General features: G+C 45.7%; 1 protein-coding gene across 6 annotated transcripts in view; it reads right to left on the bottom strand.

The window, feature by feature from the left end:
- Positions 1-18662, bottom strand: part of ZNF774 (zinc finger protein 774) — a 35563-nt gene that overhangs the window by 7803 nt on the left and 9098 nt on the right. Inside the window, exons 1-3 of one of the 6 annotated variants that reach the window (XM_073882222.1) lie at positions 3534-3775; positions 2654-3298; positions 658-780 (exon numbers count right to left, since the gene is read on the bottom strand). In XM_073882222.1, the coding sequence (XP_073738323.1) occupies positions 658-764 (107 nt within the window). In that variant the 5' untranslated portion in view covers positions 765-780; positions 2654-3298; positions 3534-3775. The other 5 variants (XM_073882220.1, XM_073882221.1, XM_025893287.2 and 2 more) reach the window with 5 other exon arrangements.

The following is an 18662-nucleotide window of genomic DNA, read 5'->3' as shown; positions in this document are numbered from 1 at the left end:
GTCAATATATATTCACAATACACTGTGTAAAAAAGTAAGATGCACAACTGAACATACAAGTAAGATCCCAATTTTTTTCTTTTGTTTTTGTTAATTACATATATCCTTAGAACAATGCTTGGAAGGATAGTAACTCTTCAGTCGTGGGATGGCATCGGACTTTGCTTTTCATTTTGTTTCTCTTTTCCTTCAAGGGGCGTATATTACTTATGAAGTAAAGCAAGGAGAAGGGGTAGCCATTGTATTTTAGAAAGAGCACTGGAGGTTTGTTTTGTTTGTCTGTTTTTGAAGTGGCAGGAAAAAACACAGCTCCCCTTTGCCACAAAGACCTGGGTTGGACTCTTACTCTGCCACTTAACTTTGAGTCTTGGGGTCCTGACTGAAAGAGGTATAATACCCACATCAAAGGGTTATGGTGAGATATTAACAAGAAAATTAATATCAAAGATATCCCTGAGCTATAAAGTGCCATAAAAATGAAAGTCATGCCAAAAAAAAAAATAAAAAGTGGAAGTTATTCTTTTTCTGCCAGGGAGGCAACAAATATTCTCACAGAGAGCTGGTGCTGTAAGAGACCAGTGTCCCTAGAGCCTGCTCAGACTTGGACCTTCTCACAATATCTAAGTCTAAAATCTAAAAGGAGAGTAGCAGCCTTACCCTTTGAGAGCCCATTCTTCAAACTGTGCCGGGTGGTATCCTTGAATAGGATTTTCTAAGCGGTGCCCAGGTAACCCACTCTTGCCTGAAGTCCCCAGCCACATCATTGAGAGGCATCAGTTCCTAAAGCAAGAGACCTCAGTATGCATCAGAAGCTCTCTGGACATTCTAACCATTCTAACCATTGTCTCAAAACCAAAAGACAGTCCCAGAGGCCACCAGTAAACCCAAAGAAAACCCCCCTTGCCTAGAATAGCTATGAGGTAAATTCGGTCAACCACCAAAGGGTTGCTTTTCTTGTTGTGTTTTTACGTCATCTTTCCCTTGGCCAACACTCACATCATGAAGTGAGGCCTGGAGCTCCCAAACACATCTACAGAACCCTCAGTCTTTGGAAAATTAACTTTTTGAGAAATAAATGGTTCACGATGGACAAGATAAACAAAGAAGAGAATGTGTGGGGATGACTTGATTTGTGAAAAGTTCTCCAGCTACATTTTCCTCAGCAAGCTAGAAAATTGTGGACTTCACCATACTCGTATTAGTTATGAGAACAGTTGACTCTTCCTGGCTTGTAGATTTGGTGTCAACCTCAAGGAACAAGACCCTGGGTACCATTCTATTTCAAGGTTTAATGGAATCAGAAATGAGATTTAAAAAGACATGGATAAGCTGTAAAATAAAGTAAAATTTAATGAAGATAAGCACAAAACAAAACCCATGGGGCCCGAAAACAATCATTGACACATTGATAAAACTGACAGCAGTATCAAGAAAAAATTATTTGGAGGGCAATGGTCAGATTACTAGATGGATCAGTAATTTACTCAGTAATATGTTGTAAGGCATTAGGAGTCACAAAGAAATATAATGTTTTTTTTTTTTTTTGGTTCTGTTTTGGGGTCTTTTGTGTTTTTTGGGGGGTGGGGGTGGTTTAAAGAGTTTCCAATAGAAACAAACACAAGTCAGCCAGCTGAACCTGCTACAAACAATTCTGCATTTCAGTGGGCGATGGAACCAGACTGGAGTGAGGAAGCTTAACTCTTTCCCCGTTTTTTGTCTCACCAATCAAAGCGCCTGGGTACTACTAGAAGACACTCACACTTTTCATGGAAACATTTATGCATTTCCGCACATTGCTATTGGTCATTTATAAAGTACTGAATGTTTAAGGACCTAAACACCGCCGGGATACATTTCCTCTCTGGATTTAAATAACGTCATTAGGAGGTAAGTTTGGAGCATAAATTTTATTTCCACGTCCATTAGGAAACACAACTGCTGGGCCCCCTTGCAGGAGACAGCGGGACTGAGGGGGTTCACAGCCACGGTCACAGAAACCTTGTTTCTCACCCCGTCTCCTGCCCCCCACCCCCACCCCGACAGGTAACCCCCGCAGGCCCCAGAGCGCAGAGGTGCTAAGGGCCATTGTGAGCAGCACCAGTTTGCTCGCTGGGGTTATTAATAGGGACATGACGGCACCGGTGGGCCGACACCCGTCCCCCCGCCCTCCCCTGCCAGTGGCTGGAGGCCCTGTCAGGGCGCCGCGGTCACAGGGTCGCAGCGCTAAGCTGGAGCCCGGAGACCACCTCCGAGGAGCAAGAACATTGATCGAGAGGATGGGCTCTCCCGACGACGGCACAGAAAGCCGCAGCCACCTGTCCCCACTCTTCAGCAAACCCCCGCGGGCTCCGAAAGGCGAGCGCGGGGACCTGGCAGGGACCACATCGCGGCGGCGGGCGAGTCCCCTCCACGCCCCTCGGCAGCTCCCAGGCTACCGCAGCGGTCTCCTTGTCCGCGTCACTCACCGCCCCGGGGCCCGGCCGGGGATGGAGCAGGAAGTGAGAGTCCTCCACCGCCGAGCCGCACCCAGCCCACAACGCCGAGGCAGTCCCTCCCTGAACCCGACCGGGATTCGTGACAGGGCTGTGGGGACACAGGTGGGACTCTGGGCGCGACAGCCCGCAGCCGGAAAACACCGCCCCTGTCCCCTTACCATTGGCTCCTCATTTTCCGCGACCAGAAGCTTCGTCCGCTCATAGGCCGGTAGAGCCTTCAATCACCGCGCGGCCTTTTGGGATATGTAGTCTCGAGCAAGACCTCAAAGGACTCGGAGTCCCGGGATACCCAGGTCCAAGCGGTGGCGAGTACGAAGCCCAGTTCTCCCTACGGCGGGAACTGCTTCTCTCGAGTTGACAGAGGGATCTGCAGACGCGAAACTCTTGGCCTCACCCGACTGCCGCGGAGCAGCCATGTACCAACGGCGGCGGCTCCCGCGCTCTGGCACCTCGCGCCCTGCCAAGCGCCGGGCGGCTCATCGCCGCCGGCGTGTGGATGCTCCTCTGCCAGGCCCCCCATCCCGGAGGGCCGGAGCCTGCGTGGTGTCTGCCGCCGGCCGGTTCCAGGGCAACTCAGGCTATGCATTAAGAAACTCCAGGCAGAAGCCGTTAGCAGAAAACAGACGTCCCGCTCCCCTCCGTTAGCCTCACAATTCCACCGGGTAACACACCTGTCAATAGCCCGAGGAGGCTGGCGAGGGTGTCAGATAGTCTAGGAAATGTGTATTGGGTTCCAAACTGTGGCGGCTACTGGGTCTTATGTGAGAACTAGTGTTCACTTTGGGCCGGGTCCAAGTCTTTCTCTACAATGAAGAAAACGCACCTGTCTATCCTATTTGTTGATTCAATGCGAAGAAAAAGAAGAGGAAGAGGAAGAGGAAGAAGAGGAGGCGGAGGAGGAGGAGGAGGAGGAGGAGGAGGAGGAGGAGGAGGAGGAGGAGGAAGAAGAAGAAGAAGAAGAAGAAGAAGAAGAAGAAGAAGAAGAAGAAGAAGAAGAAAAACAACAACAACAACAACATTTTGTTCTTTTAGAATTACCAGTGCATGGCTAACGTGAAGACTCCCTCGATGCTAATTCACCATTCCTTCAACGAACATATTCTAAGTCTTGGGGTGCTACCTCTGACCCTAACAAATAGTTACTGGGAATGTTCTACATTCCAGATTGTGCCGGGCACTGTGGTTACCCACAGGAATCACGTATGACCATTGCTTCCATGAAGCTCACAGGCCAACAGGGGAGAGAAACCACAGAAGATATTAAATACCAAATAATATTGTCTCCCCCCCCAAATAGCTAGTGCATTTCAATTATTTCCTCTGCAAGATAACCACAACAGTATTTGGGAGAATTCTGTCCACGATAAACAAATGTCTGGTTTTACTTAGCAGATGTATTTTAGTTAGACGGAAACAGGGAAAACAAATCTCATGGGAACCAGAAACAGCGAGGAACACCCTGCAAACCTAGGGAGTGCCGGGCCTCATATAACTAGAATATAGTTCAGGACCTGAACTATAGAATCAAAGGAATCTCCAGGCCCCTCTGGGGTCTTTCTGGAATTCTGCCATCAGGAAGAGTCCATGGCTCTTCAATCAATCAGCAAGGAGTGTGGAGGGGAGGGGAATGAAGTCACTGAACCTGACTGCGGCTATCCCTTACCTCTCTCTCTCTGGCCTCTGTTTCTTCTGCCCCAGTCTTGTTCTCTCAGCATTGTATTCATCATAAGCAGATGTGGGGGAAGAAGAAGGGGAGGAGAAGCTTGATCACATAATAAAAACAGCCAGTTAGAGGACATGAGGCCATGTACACCAGGTGGCCACTCAGGGAAGGCCCATGACCTGTAAGGAGTTTGGGTGCTTACAGGTGTGCCAGAGAGAAGGCAATGCAGGAGGAGAGGATGAAAAGAGAGAAAGATTTTTAGCAGGTGCTGTAACTGGATTTTTAAAATTTTTAAAAATTTTTTTGAGAGAGAGAGAGAGAGAGAGTAGGGGGGAGGGGCAGAGGGAGAGAATCTTTTTTTTTTTTTTTAAGATTTGAGAGAGAGAACGAGTAGGAGGGGCAGAGGGAGAGGGAGAGAATCTCAAGCAGACTCCATGCTGAGCACAAGCCCCATGTGGGGCCCCATTCCATGACACCAAGATCATGACCTAAGCCAAAACCAAGGGTCGGACGCTTAACCAACTGCGCCACCCAGGTGCCCTAGAGAGAGAGACAATCTTAAGCGGTTTCCACGCTCAGCGCAGAGCCCAACATGGGGCTCGATCTCACGACCCTGAGATCACGACCTGAGCTGAAATCAAAAGTCAGACACTTAACTGACCAAGCCACCCAGACGCCGCACGTAACTGGACTTTCTAAGGGAGTATATTATCTATTGCTGCATAACAAATTACCCCTCAAGCTTTGTGGTATAAAATGACAAACATTTATTATGGTTTCTGTGGGTCCGGAATCTGAACACTAGTTGGGTGTCTCTAACTGAGTGTCTCCCATGAGGTCATGTTCCAGGTGTGGACTGGGGCTGCACTTATCCCAAGGCCTGACTGAGGCTGGAGGACGTGCTCCCAAGCTCGCTCACGTGGCTGTCTCCTCACGACATGGCAGCGAGTTTCCCCAGAGTGAGAGAGCTGAGAGAAAGAAGCAGAAGCTTACCTAACCTCGGAACTGATATCCCCTCCCTTCTGTCATGTCCTCTTGGTCATGCAGACCACCCCTGGTACAGTATGGGACAAGGACTTGAATACTAGGAGGCACGGATCATTGGGCCACCTTGGAGACTGGCTGCCACCGGACTAAAGTGAATTTTAAGACATTTTCCTTGTGACATACTCTGTCAAAGCCCTGTGACACCTCCTTCAGGAAACTTCTAGTAGAGAGATGTATGGGGGAGCGGGGGGTGGGCAGTCACAACGTACACAGTATGACACAGATGTAAAAAAAAAAAAAAGGTTGTTTTTTTTTTTTTTGAAGTGTCTATAATTAAACTAAGATTCCTCAGGAGATTCTCATTCCTGGGCAGTTATTCAGCTTACCAGTTTAAAATAACATTTTGGGTTTAAAACAGTCAAATTTGGGTAAACCTTAGTCAGTTTAAAGTTTAAACTCCCTATGAGAGCTGTCTATCTCCCCCAAGGGTCTCCCCTCCACTTACCCTTTCCCAGGATGATATGGGGTTCCAAGGGGAAGCACTGGGGAAAGGGGCCCCACTTCTCAGCTGACCTTCTCCACTGGCCCCTGCTCATCCACTCACGCTCACCTCACCTCACCAGATCTCCGTGTCAGCCTCTGGACTCATTTCATCTCCACTGACCCATTCACGCCTGGCGGCCTGTTCTCTCCGGTACCTGTTTGGGCTCCTGCCCTGACACCTTGGCCACAGGTCCTCAGCCATATGGTGACCCCTTGGGAGGCTTCCTGACTCTCAAATTCAGCTACTCCGATTACCTTCGTCAGAAGCAACTGGAGACTTCTAGAACCCTCCATGCTCTACAGCTTAAGTCTTGGGGTGCTACCTCTGACCCTCTTTCTGCCCAATTCATCTATGGCTGCCATTTCTACCCTACTGTAGCTACCACATGTTGACTTGGGGATGCTCTCTGGGTCAGTTGCTATTCACAGTTCAAATAAGAAACAGGCAGCAATTTCTTTTATGTCAGTTTCCCTTTCAACCCCTCCGGGGTTCTTAGCATCATTTTCCCACTTCTCCTCCCGTTGGTGATAACTTTCCTGGCCTACTTTTAATGGCAGAAGGCTGCCTGGAAGCATCTCTACAAGGAACTGCGCTTGGCTATATGTAAAAGAAACCTGACTCCCGCGGTGTTGCCAAATTAGGAGCTGTTTTTCTCATGTATCAAGAAGTGTAGGGGCGCCTGGGTGGCTCAGTCGCTGAGCGTCTGCCTTCGGCTCAGGTCATGATCCCAGGGTCCTGGGATGGAGCCCCGCATCGGGCTCCCTGCTCGGCGGGAAGCCTGCTTCTCCCTCTCCCACTCCCCCTGCTTGTGTTCCCTCTCTCGCTGTGTCTCTCTCTGTCAAATAAATGAATAAAATCTAAAAAAAAAAAAGAAGTGTAGAAAGTAGGGCTGGGACAGCAACTCTGGGATGCCTTCAAGGACTCAGGCATCCTCTGTCTCCCTGCTCTGCCAACCTTAGTGGGTGCCTCTGGTCTGGACTTCTAGTCACCATGTCTGGGTTCCAGGATAAAATATCGTTCTGCCGTTAAATGCTATCACCACTGAAATAACGTAGAACATGGAAAAATGAAAAATGTAAAAAAAAAACCAAACAAACCATGTGGCAAAACAGGTGAAATATGATCCCATTTGTATGTAGTAGATATTTGTCATTTGTCCACCCACACACTATCCTTCTACAAGAAATGGTACCTGATCTTTCTGGAGAAAACAGCACCCTGGTTCAGATGCGAGCTGGCGTCTTCTTACAGACCCTCCCTCTGTCACCGGGTGTGGTTTGGAAGTGGGTTCTGGACCCCAACCGAGCCGGTCACAGCACCGTGCCACCTGGCCATGACGATCTGTCAGAGAGTGTGCAGGTAACTCAAGCTGAGCCTGTCAGGGACCTGCCCTGGCACTTCTGAATCTGGAACCAAAGAACAAAGACCTTTTCCTGCCTACAGGTCAAGATGGGAAGAGGCGAGGCCATGCCGATGGGCAGCCATGTTTCCTGCCACATGAACTGCAGCCTGAGAGAGTGAGTGGGTCACAGAGAGCCAGAAGCAGGGAAGCAGTCCTGAGAGACTTTAAGTCTTTGGTCATTGAGGCCAGAAATAACCCTGACTTTTCCTTAAGTTTGTTTTATGAGTCAATAAATATTCCTTTCTTGCCCAAGCTAGTTTGAGTGGTAAAGTTCAGGCACTTGAAATTGAAAAATTCCCCACTAATGCGCCATTTCTGTTGGGAAAAAAAAAATCCATGCATGTGTATATACACACATGTATACATAAATAAATGTGGGGATAGCTTTTGCTCGTCTGTATTTTACATCTTTTTCAATAAACCCATTAATTTTTTAAGGCTGTGTTTTAGAATTATCCATTTAAATGTACTCTTTGTGAAGGGTTCAGATAATTCACCTAAAAGAGAATAAAATTAGAAACAAAATGAGCAGCTTTCATCTTTGCTCATAATAACAAACAGCAAAATTATTGAAACCCTTTGAAGCTGAACCACTTCCAGGATAATTAACCAATTCAACTCCTTCTTGGTAGAGATTGGAAACAAAGCATCTAAGGTCTAATGTGATAAAAAGGATCTAGCAGGGATTATCACCAACTGATATGATAATGAAGTAGTTCTCTTAAGAACTCCCTTTTTACAAAAGATACAGTTTATCTTCTGTAAAGATATGTTCTCATTTGGAGGAGGGCCCGAGATTTCCAGAAGGCTTCCCTACAACCTCCTTCTAAGATCTGGGAACCAACTTTGTTGCTTGTCTCTGGTAAGCCAACATTGCTCATAAAAGACTTTTCTGTGTACAGTGAATCGTATGAGGAAGCTTTGTAACCCTCACAGGCTAATTTTTGCAAGAGACATTCTCTATTTAAAAATGCATGTTGAAATCACATATTCCATCACTATGGGAAGTTTCTTATTTCCCGTAACAAAAAACTTTATCTTTATGATTTAATAGGCATTCAGTTTTGAAAAATTAGAAATATAGAGAAATAGAGAAATCCTACCACCCACTAAAAAAACACTTAATATTTTGCTTCATATCTTTCCTGTGCATGTGTGTGTGTGTGTGTGTGTGTGTGTGTGTGCGCGCACGCACGCACTAAAAAATTTTGGCTGAGCCGAAACTACAGTTATTTCCAGGGAGAAGGGAGAATTCTTTCTTTCCCTACTCCATTTGATGTTCTTATGTGTATTGGCATCTGGCGTCTTTTCTGTTTAAAGGAGAGAGGAGATTTTAGGGACAGAGGTGCCTGGGGAGAAGAAGAGAAGGCAATCTGGGGAATAGTTTGTGCCTGGAGTGTTTTTCAGCTACTTAGGAAAGCAGACAAAGAAATGCAGAGAGCCGTGCCCAGTAGAGCCTGGCTGGGACTTTGGGCACCAGCTCTGCTCTCTGGGGCTCAGGGAGGCCTTGCAACCCAGAACTGGAGAGAGGCCCCCTCCTAACCCGTGGGGTGGTATTGCCTGGAGGACGTCGCAGGGCCAAGCTTAACAAGGGAGGTAGTTCACATCTGGGGATGCCTCTAAGAAAAGGGAAGAATTTGGGTGCCTGGGTGGCTCATTCATTAAGTGTCTGCCTTCAGCTCAGGTCATGATCCCAGGGTCCCAGGATGGAGTCCTGCATCGGGCTCCCTGCTCGGCGGGAAGCCTGCTTCTCCCTCTCCCACTCCCCCTGCTTGTGTTCCCTCTCGCGCTGTCAAATGAATAAATAAAATCTTTAAAAAAAAAAAAGAAAGAAAAGGGAAGAATTTTCTGAGTGAGGGAAGGACATGGAGGCCTTGTAGTCAAGGAGATGAACTTTAGAACAGTGCTTCCCAAAACGTTAATAGTCACATGAATCACCCTGGGTGGGGGGTGGGGGAGGTCCTTTTTTTTTTTTTTTAACTTTTAAATGCCTTTTAAAATTTTGGTCATTTTTAGCTTTTTTTTTTTAAATGGATACATGGTTTTATTTTTATTTATTTATTTTTAAATATTTTATTTATTTATTTGACAGAGAGACACAGTGAGAGCAGGAACACAAGCAGGAGGAGTGGGAGAGGGAGAAGCAGGCTTCCCGCAGAGCAGGGAGCCCGATGTGGGGCTTGATCCCAGGACCCTGGGACCATGACCTGAGCCGAAGGCAGACGCTTAACGACTGAACCACCCAGGCGCCCGGTCATTTTTAACTTTTTTTTTTTTAAAGGAATATTCCTTTCAGATTTTTTATTTATTTTATTTTATTTTATTTATTCGAGAGAGAGAGAATGAGAGACAGAGAGCACGAGAGGGAAGAGGGTCAGAGGGAGAAGCAGACTCCCCGCCGAGCAGGGAGCCCCATGCGGGACTCGATCCCTGGACTCCAGGACCGTGACCTGAGCCGAAGGCAGTCGCCTAACCGACTGAGCCACCCAGGCGCCCCATTTTTAACTTTTAATGACATTAACACAGCACTGTATTTACTGGGAATCTTATACTTCACATTACACTTCTATAGATGATCTAAAATAAAGCCACAAGATTTTCACTTTGTACTACTTGGGGAACAATGAAGATCAGATGGCATTTCTTTCTACTACAATGATTTAAGCGGCATTTTCTTTTCCTATCCCGTGGGAACAAAAGAAATATTTGATTAAAGATTGCAGGCAATGTGCTATGTTGGCTTCATTTAAAAAATGTTTTTGAGATAAAATTCATACAGCATAAAATTCAAAAATTTTAAGTGTACAACTCAGCGGTGTTTAGTATATTCACAATGTTGGACGACCATCACCACTATCTAATTCCAGAGCATTTCCATCACCCCCCCCAAAAGAAACCCATCACCCATTTTCAGTGACTCCGGACGCCTCCTTTCTCCCATTCCCTAGGCGAACACTCATCTACTTTTTGTCTCTAGAGATCTGCCTCTCTTGGTCATTTCAAATGAATGGGGGGGTCCTTGGGTGGCTCAGTGGGTTAAGCCTCTGCCTTTGGCTCAGGTCATGATGGGATCGAGCCCCATGCTGGGCTCTGCTCAGCGGGGAGCCTGCTTCTCCCTCTCCTGCTGCCACTCCCCCTGCTTGTGCTCTCTCTCAAATAAAGTTTAAAAAAAGTATTTATTTATTTAGTTTTTTTTTTTAAGATTTAATCATTTATTTAATTGACAGAGAGAGACAGCGAGAGAGAGAACACAGGCAGGGGGAGTGGGAGAGGGAGAAGCAGGCTTCCCGCGGAGCAGGGAGCCCGACGCGGGGCTCGATCCCAGCACCCTGGGATCATGACCTGAGCCGAAGACAGACGCTTAACGACTGAGCCCCCCAGGCGCCCCCCCAAAATTTTTTTTAAAAGAGCGGAATCCTGGGGATCCTGGGTGGCTCAGTTGGTTAAGCGTCTGCCTTCGGCTCAGGTCATGATCCCAGGGTCCTGGGATTGAGCCCCACATCAGGCTCCCTGCTCCGCGGCGAGTCTGCTTCTCCCTCTCCCGCTGTGATCTCTCTCTTGCTCTCACTCTCAAATAAACAAATAAAAATCTTAAAAAGAAAACAGTGGAATCCTGCTGTTGCACTTTTGTCAAAGCGAAGGAGGCATTAATCTTCAGTATGGAGTTCTACCTTCATTAAGCCATTGCCCACCATGAACACACAAAAGAACTTTTGTTTCACGGCCCGGAACTGACCTTGACAAACATTTTCAAGCGCTGGTATCTACAAGCAACAAATGGTCATATTAATTGTAGTGACTGTTTATTACCAACAATGGAAATATGAGATCCCTGATTTATGAATTTGTTAATTGCTCTTCCTTTTACAGGTCTTTCCCATAGGAGATGGGTGTGCCTCTTTTGTGAGAATATTTCTGGGCCCAGGATATCAAGAGACATGCTGACACACATCCGCCTAAAGAAATTACCGTATTTCTTCTAAAATGCCACCACGGGCCACTAAGAAAGGGAACGAAACTGTCAATTGAGCTCTGAGATTTTGTCAATTGTAAGATGCATCCCGACTTCACTGACGCCACTAAAAGGGAATAAAATGTGCACCTCGGGGTCAGTGCACCATGGCAATGTCCCCATCTGTACCAAACTCACTTTATGTGCCATTCAAATCCTGTCCTTGCCTTGCTTTCTGGCCAGCAAACTAGCAGTGACTTGCTCTGGGGCTGCTTCAGGTCCCTCAGGTCATGTGAGGGCACGAAACAGGACCTGGCCCCATACCAGCACCCATGCTTCTGCACTCTGCCATGCGGGTTCTCTGTGGCTTGTGGAGCCCCTCCAAGGGCGCAGATGCCCGCGATGGGGCCCCTGCAGATTCATACCCGCCACAGAGGCTGTCGGGGGTCCTAGTGTTCATGGTAATGGCTGGAGCAGTCCAGCTGCTCAACTCCTAAGAGAGAAGGTGTTGATATCCTCAGGGGCAAACGTTGACTAACGGGAGACTTCAGCAGCCTGCAGACAACTATGCCCCCTCCTTGCCCTCCTCCCAAGCCAGGTCTCCCAGAGAAGCTCAGAGATGCAGAAGCTTTATCGGGCTTCTCAAAGATGTCCTGTGAGACATAGGAAGCAACTGTGCTTGCAAAAGCTGTGGCCAACACTGTAATGTCTGCTCTCACATCTATTCTTCCTCTTTCCTTGGTTCACGCCCCTCTTCCCAGCACTTCCCAGCACTCCTGCTCCCCTGGGAATCAGGATGGTTGGTCATCCTAACAAAATCCCAAATCTTGGCCACTTTGTTCTGCTACCTTCCTGACGAACTATCAGATCCAGCGTTTACAAGTGCCTATAAACATGGAACTTGTGGTTACACCTGTGGACAACTTTTGAGGTCCCTCCCCAGGCTACATCCTTCATCTGTGAGAAATGCCCTCCCTGCTGGAGTGGGTCCCTGGGGCCAGTGTGCATTGCAGGACTCCACTTTTCCCTGGACAGATGGTTGGACTGGGAGAGGACTTTTGATCTAGGTCTCAAACTCAGTGGTCAGATTCTCTCTCCCAGGAATACAGACCTGGCACTCTGGGGACTTCCTACTTGAAATTGCAAGACCAGAGAGGTCATGGCAACCCTGGCCTGAGGGTGCCGCTGGGGCCCCGTGTAGTGAGCTGAGGAAGCGGACTTGCCAAGCAGAAGGATGAATCCAGTGTCAGCAACAGATACAGGAGGACAGGGGGCTGGATCTTGGGCCAGGCCACATGGCTTCTCGATTTTGGATGTAGTCCCCTGTGGGCTTGGTTTCATTGCTGCCCCTGCCCCATGCTACCAGGTGGCCCTACACCTTCCCACCAAATCTCCCTTTCAGTCTGGAGCTACTCTAAGTGGGTTTCCATTCCCTGAAAACAAACATGCCCTAAACAACTAAAACCATGCTAATTAAAAATACAGTCTTTACTGGGGGCACCTGGGTGGTGCAGCGGGTTACGCTCTTGGTTTTGTCTCAGGTCCTAACCTCAGGGTCCTGAGATCAAGACCCACTCCAAGCTCAGCGGGAAGTTGGCTTGAGATTCTCTCTCCCTCTCCCTCTGCACCTCCTGCTCCTGTTCTCTCTCTCTCTAAAATAAATAAATCGTTTTTAAAAAATGCAATCTTTACTGGGGCACCTGGCTGGCTTAATCAGTAGAGCATGCAACTCTTAATCTTGGGGTTGTAGGTTCAAGACCAATGGGTATACAGATTATTAAAAAAAAATCTTTTTATTTTATTTTTTAATATTTATTTTTTGTTTTTTAAAGATTTTATTTATTTGTCAGAGAGAGAGCACAAGCAAGGGGAGCGGCAGGTGGAGGGAGAAGCAGGCTACCTGCTGAACAAGGAGCCTGATGTGGGACTCGATCCCAGGACCCCAGGATCATGACCTGAGCTGAAAGCAGACACTTAACCAACTGAGCCACGCAGGCGTCCCAATAAAATCTTTTTTGAAAATTTTTTAAAGATATTATTTTATTTATTTGAGAGACAGCAAGATAGCGAGAAAGCATGCACAGGGAGGAGAAGGAGAAGCAGGCTTCCTGCCAAGCAAGGAGCCCAATGCAGGGCTCCATCCCGTGACCCTGGGATCACAAACCGAGCCAAAGGCAGATGCCCAACCAACTGAGTCACCCAGGCACCCCTAAAAATAAAATCTTTTTAAAAACCATATATATGTATATACATATATATATGGTCTTTGCTTCCTGAGGGCTGGCAATCCAAGGCAGAGAGCCCTGATACTGCCCCATCAATATAGGGGGCTATAGGACTAATATTCTTTGGTCTTAAAATTCATAGGGCTCTTTTCTTGCCTTTTTAAAAAAATTATTTATGGGGCGCCTGGGTGGCTCAGTTGGTTGGGCGACTGCCTTCGGCTCAGGTCATGATCCTGGAGTCCCGGGATCGAGTCCCACATCGGGCTCCCTGCTCGGCGGGGAGTCTGCCTCTCCCTCTGACCCTCTTCCCTCTCGTGCTCTCTCTCTCTCATTCTCTCTCAAATAAATAAATAAAATCTTAAAAAAAATAAAGTAGGTAAATCATACATAATTATATTTTCATGGTCAAGGTCTCAAATAATACAGAAAATGTGAAGACCTGCCTCTGTCTTCAACAGCCTCATTCTTTTTTTCTATCCCAAGGAAATCACTGTTAAAGGTCTGGTGGATGGTGTATCCTTCCAGACCTTTCTCTGTACATTTCCATTCATACATCTGCTTTTCTCATAAACACCACTCACACTGGGGGCCACAATCTGGTGGCCTGTAGGCTTATAATGGATTTCGCTTGACCTATGTAGCATTTTTTAGTTAGCATTTGAATTAGTTGCCAACATTTCAAATTGGGATATTTTCTTTTTTTTTTTTTTTGTTTTTTAATATTTATTTATTTGGAAGAGAGACAGCAAGAGCGAGAGAGGGAACACAAGCAGGGGGAGTGGGCAGAGGGAGAAGCAGGCTTCCCGCGGAGCAGGGAGCCCGATGCGGGGCTCGATCCCAGGACCCTGGGATCGTGACCTGAGCTGAAGGCAGATGCTTAACGCCTGAGCCACCCAGGCGCCCCTCAAATTGGGCTATTTTCATGAAAATCTTGAAAACTTGCAGGGTAAGGCAACACTCGCACCACACTTCTGCCTAGAACAGAGTAGCGCTGAGCAATGGGCTGTCCCCCGCAGGGGGGATGAGCACTCCTCTTCTCCAGCCCCCACTATTCCCAGAAGTCTTCCACTGACCCACCTCCCCATCTCATGTTGCCTCTCTGGCCCTCATAAGGATTTGATTTTTCAACCTCTGTATATAGCTCTCTGTGGCTCTCTTTTTTCACTTAAACACATATCGTGGGCCTCCTTCCGCAAGTACCTACTGATCTACCTTACTCCTTTTAACAGATACAGTCCATACTCATTATTTGCGGATTCCCTATTTGCAAATTTGCCTACTGTCTAAAATTTATTTGTAATCCCCACGTGAATACTCCCAGCCCTTCTGGGGCACTTGGAGACACAGGCAGAGCAGTGAACACTTTCAGTTGCTTGATGTGCATGTCCCCAGCTGAGGCTGAACAGGGCGAGACTCTGCTTTCTTGTTTCAGCTTTCATACCACAAACCAGTGCCCTTTTGGCAGTCTGTTTAATGCCATGCTTTTTGCATTTTTGTGCTTGTTGTTGTTGATTTCACTTTTTAAATGAAAAACAGTGTTGCAGTGCTGTCTAGTGTTCCCAGGATCGGGAAGGCTGTATGTGAGCTGAACCTATTGCCATAATCATTTCACAATACATGTAAATCAATCCATTCTGCTGTACACCTTAAACTTATATGGTGATGTATGTCAATTATTTCTCAATAAAACTGGGGAAAAAAGGAAGGCTTTGATGCACCTTATGGAGAAAATACATGTGTTAGATGAGCTTTATTCAGGCATGAGTCAGTGTGGGTTGGCTGTGAATTCTATGTTAAAGAATTAACAATACATACACCTAGGAAAAGGGTGGAGGAAATTAGCCAAGCTGCATGTGAGGCTGCCCCAGAAAGTGCTAAAGTAACTATTTACAGTGCATGACAAACTTAGGCAAAGGTAGAAAAGTGGCTACATTTGTGCGTTCATGAGGTGACAGCCAATGTAATGGTATAGTTGACAACATTGTTGTGAGGCTTGGAGGAAGATGTTAAATCTCTTCCACTAGAACTAACTGGCTCAAACATTTCAAAAGGTGACACAGCATAAAAAAAGTTAGATTTGCAGGCAAGTCAGGTTCTGCACATCCATAAGCTGCTGAAGAATTTTAAAAATACCTGCTAAGTGTCAGCCAGTGAAAGGGTTATGTGAAGAGCAGGTTTACGACACTGATTAGACTGGTTTGTTTTATGAGGATGCTGGCAAATGAACATATTTAGGGCAAATAACTTCCAAAGCCCCTGGCTTTAAATCATTGAAAGACCACGCAATTAATTATTTGTAAGAAATAACCTATTAAGTCAAGTGTTTTTATTTTTTAAAATTTTATTTAAATTCAATTAATTAACATATAGTGTATTTATTAGCTTCAGAGGTAGAGTTCAGTGATTTATCAGTTGCACACAACACCTAGTGCTCATTACATCTCATGCCCTCCTTAATGCCCATCACCCAGTTACCCTATTCCCCTCCCCCAGTAAAGTGTCTTTAAACAGAAACACACATTTGCACCTGGCTGGCTCAGTCGGCAGAGCATGCGACTCTTGATCTCAAGACTGTAAGCTGGAGCCCCATGTTGGGTGTAGAGATTATTTAAAAATAAAATCTTTAAAAAAAATCTAAAAAGAAAAAAAAATTTTTTTAAGATTTTATTTATTTATTCATGAGAGGCAGAGGCAGAGGGAGAAGCAGGCTTTCCGCAGAGCAGGGAGCCTGATGTGGGACTTGATCCCAGGACCCTGGGATCACGACCTGAGCCGAAGGCAGACACTTAACTGACTGAGCCACCCAGGCGTCCCTAAAAAAAAAAAATTTTTTTTAAAAGAAAGAAAATGTGAATAGAGGCTTCCAGGAGCCTAACCTGTATTTCTTCTAAGAGCACTGGTTCTATATTTGCTAATTCGGGGTTCACATTACTTTATAGAACATGACTTCTGTAAATAATGAGAATCAACTGTACTTGGACTATGGCAAAGCCATAACTACTCCACTATTTATTAATATTTAGGTTGATTCCATTTTTTAAATATTACATCTAGTGGGTGCATGTCTCTATATGCATATGCATGAATTTTCTCTAGGATAGATATCCAGAAGTGCAAAGCTGATTCAAAGGGCCTGCCCATTGGGGTGCCTGGATGGCTCAGTCTGTTAATTGTCTTGACTCCTCATTTCAGCTTCGGTTATGATCTCAGGGTCCTGGGATCCAGCCCTGAGTCGAGGGCCAAGTTAGGTTCTGTGCTTAGCAGGGAGTCTCCTTAAGGACTCTACTTAAGAGATTCTTATCTCTGGGGCCTGGGTGGCTCAGTTGGTTAAGCGACTGCCTTCAGCTCAGGTCATGATCCTGGAGTCCCAGGATCGCGTCCCGCATCGGGCTCCCTGCTCAGCGGGGAGTCGGCTTCCCCTCTGATCCTCCCCCCTCTCGTGCTCTCTCTCTATCTCATTCTCTCTCTCAAATAAATAAAATCTTAAAAAAAAAAGAGAGAGAGAGATTCTTATCTCTTCCTGGGTGCCTGGGTGGCTCAGTCGTTAAGCGTCTGCCTTTGGCTCGGGTCATGATCCCGGGGTCCTGGGATCGAGCCCCGCGTCCGGCTCCCTGCTCCGCGGGAAGCCTGCTTCTCCCTCTCCCACTCCCCCTGCTTGTGTTCCCTCTCTCGCTGTGTCTCTCTCTGTCAAATAAATAAAATCTTAAAAAAAATAAAATAAAATATTGATAAATTCTTGTAAATCACATTCCAGAAGGCTCCTTCAATTTACATTTCTACCAAAAGTTCATGATAGTGCTTGTTTTTCTTCATCTTCATCAAACTGGGTATTATCAATTTTTATCTTTGCAAATATGATCATAATATAATGATATATTGTTTTAATGTATATTTTGTATTATTAGTAAAATTACAGATCTTTTAATATGTTTAGTGGCAGGTACATAAAGTTTTCATTAAAAAATATAATAGACAGATTCTCATATAATTTCCTGCCTTTACAGACATTTTTATAAACCTGCATGATGAAATAGAAAACCTGAACACACCAATTACTAGCAAGGAGATTGAATCAGTAATCAAAAACTCTCCAACAAATAAAAGTCTGGGACCAGACAGATTCACAGGTGAATTCAGCAACCATTCAAAGAACAATTAGTACCAATCCTTCTCAAACTCTTCCAAAAAAATAGAAAGGGGGGAACTCTTCCAAACACATTTTACAAGGCCAGCATTACCCTGACAGCAAAATTAGACAAGGGTGCTACAAAAAAAGGAAATTATAGGCAATATCCCTGATGAACACAGATGCAAAAATCCTCAGCAAAATATTAGCAAATTGAATTGAACCATACATTAAAAGGATCATACAACATGATCAAGTGGGATTTATTCCAGGGATCAAAAGATGTTTCAACACCCACAAATCAGTCAATAGGCTACACCATATTAACAAAATGAAGGATAAAAATCATATGATCATCTCAATAGATACAGAAAAGCATTTGACAAAATTCAACATCCAGTTATGATAAAAACTCAACAAAGTGGATATAGAGGAAACGTACCTCAATGTAATAAAGGCCACATATGACAAGCCACAGGCAACATCATACTCACTGGTGAAAAGCTGAGAGGTTTTCCTTTAAAATCTGGAACAAGGCAAGGATGTCCACTCTCATTACTTTTATTCAACATAGTACTGGAAGTCCTAGCCACAGCAATTAGGCAAGAAAAAGAAAAGGCATCCAAATTGGAAAGGATGAAGTAAAACTATCACTATGTGAGAGGACATGATAATATATAGAAAGCCCCAAAGACTCCATCAAAAAACTGTTAGAACTAATAAATTGAATAAAGTTGCAGGATAGAAAATCGATACACAAATATCTGTTGTGTTTCTTTTTTTTTTTTAGGTTTTATTTCTTTATTTGAATGAGAGAGAGAGAGAATGAGCAGGGGGGAGGGGCAGAGGGAGAGAGAGAGACGCAGACTCCTCGCTGAGCAGGGAGCCTGACATGGGATTCAATCCCAGGACCCCGAGATCACGACCTGAGTCAAAAGGCAGATATTTAACCGACTGAGCCACCCAGGTGCCCCTGTTGTGTTTCTTTACTCTAATAATGAACTAGCAGAGAAGTTAAGAAAATAATTCTATTTACAATTGCACCAAAAAGAATACCCAGGAATAGGGGCACCTGGGTGGCTCAGTCGGTTAAGCGACTGCCTTCGGCTCAGGTCATGATCCTGGAGTCCCGGGATCGAGTCCCACATCGGGCTCCCTGCTCGGCGGGGAGTCTGCTTCTCCCTCTGACCGTCTTCCCGCTCCTGCTTTCTATCTCTCATTCTCTCTCTCTCTCTAATAAATAAATAAAATCTTTAAAAAAAAAAAAA

This window comes from Callorhinus ursinus, unplaced genomic scaffold, assembly GCF_003265705.2.
Source record: "Callorhinus ursinus isolate GAN/ISIS: 27379988/994484 unplaced genomic scaffold, GSC_fseal_2.0 scaffold45, whole genome shotgun sequence".
Taxonomy (NCBI): domain Eukaryota; kingdom Metazoa; phylum Chordata; class Mammalia; order Carnivora; family Otariidae; genus Callorhinus; species Callorhinus ursinus.
Note: the sequence above shows the minus strand (reverse complement) of the source record. Positions and strands in the feature narration are given on the sequence as shown.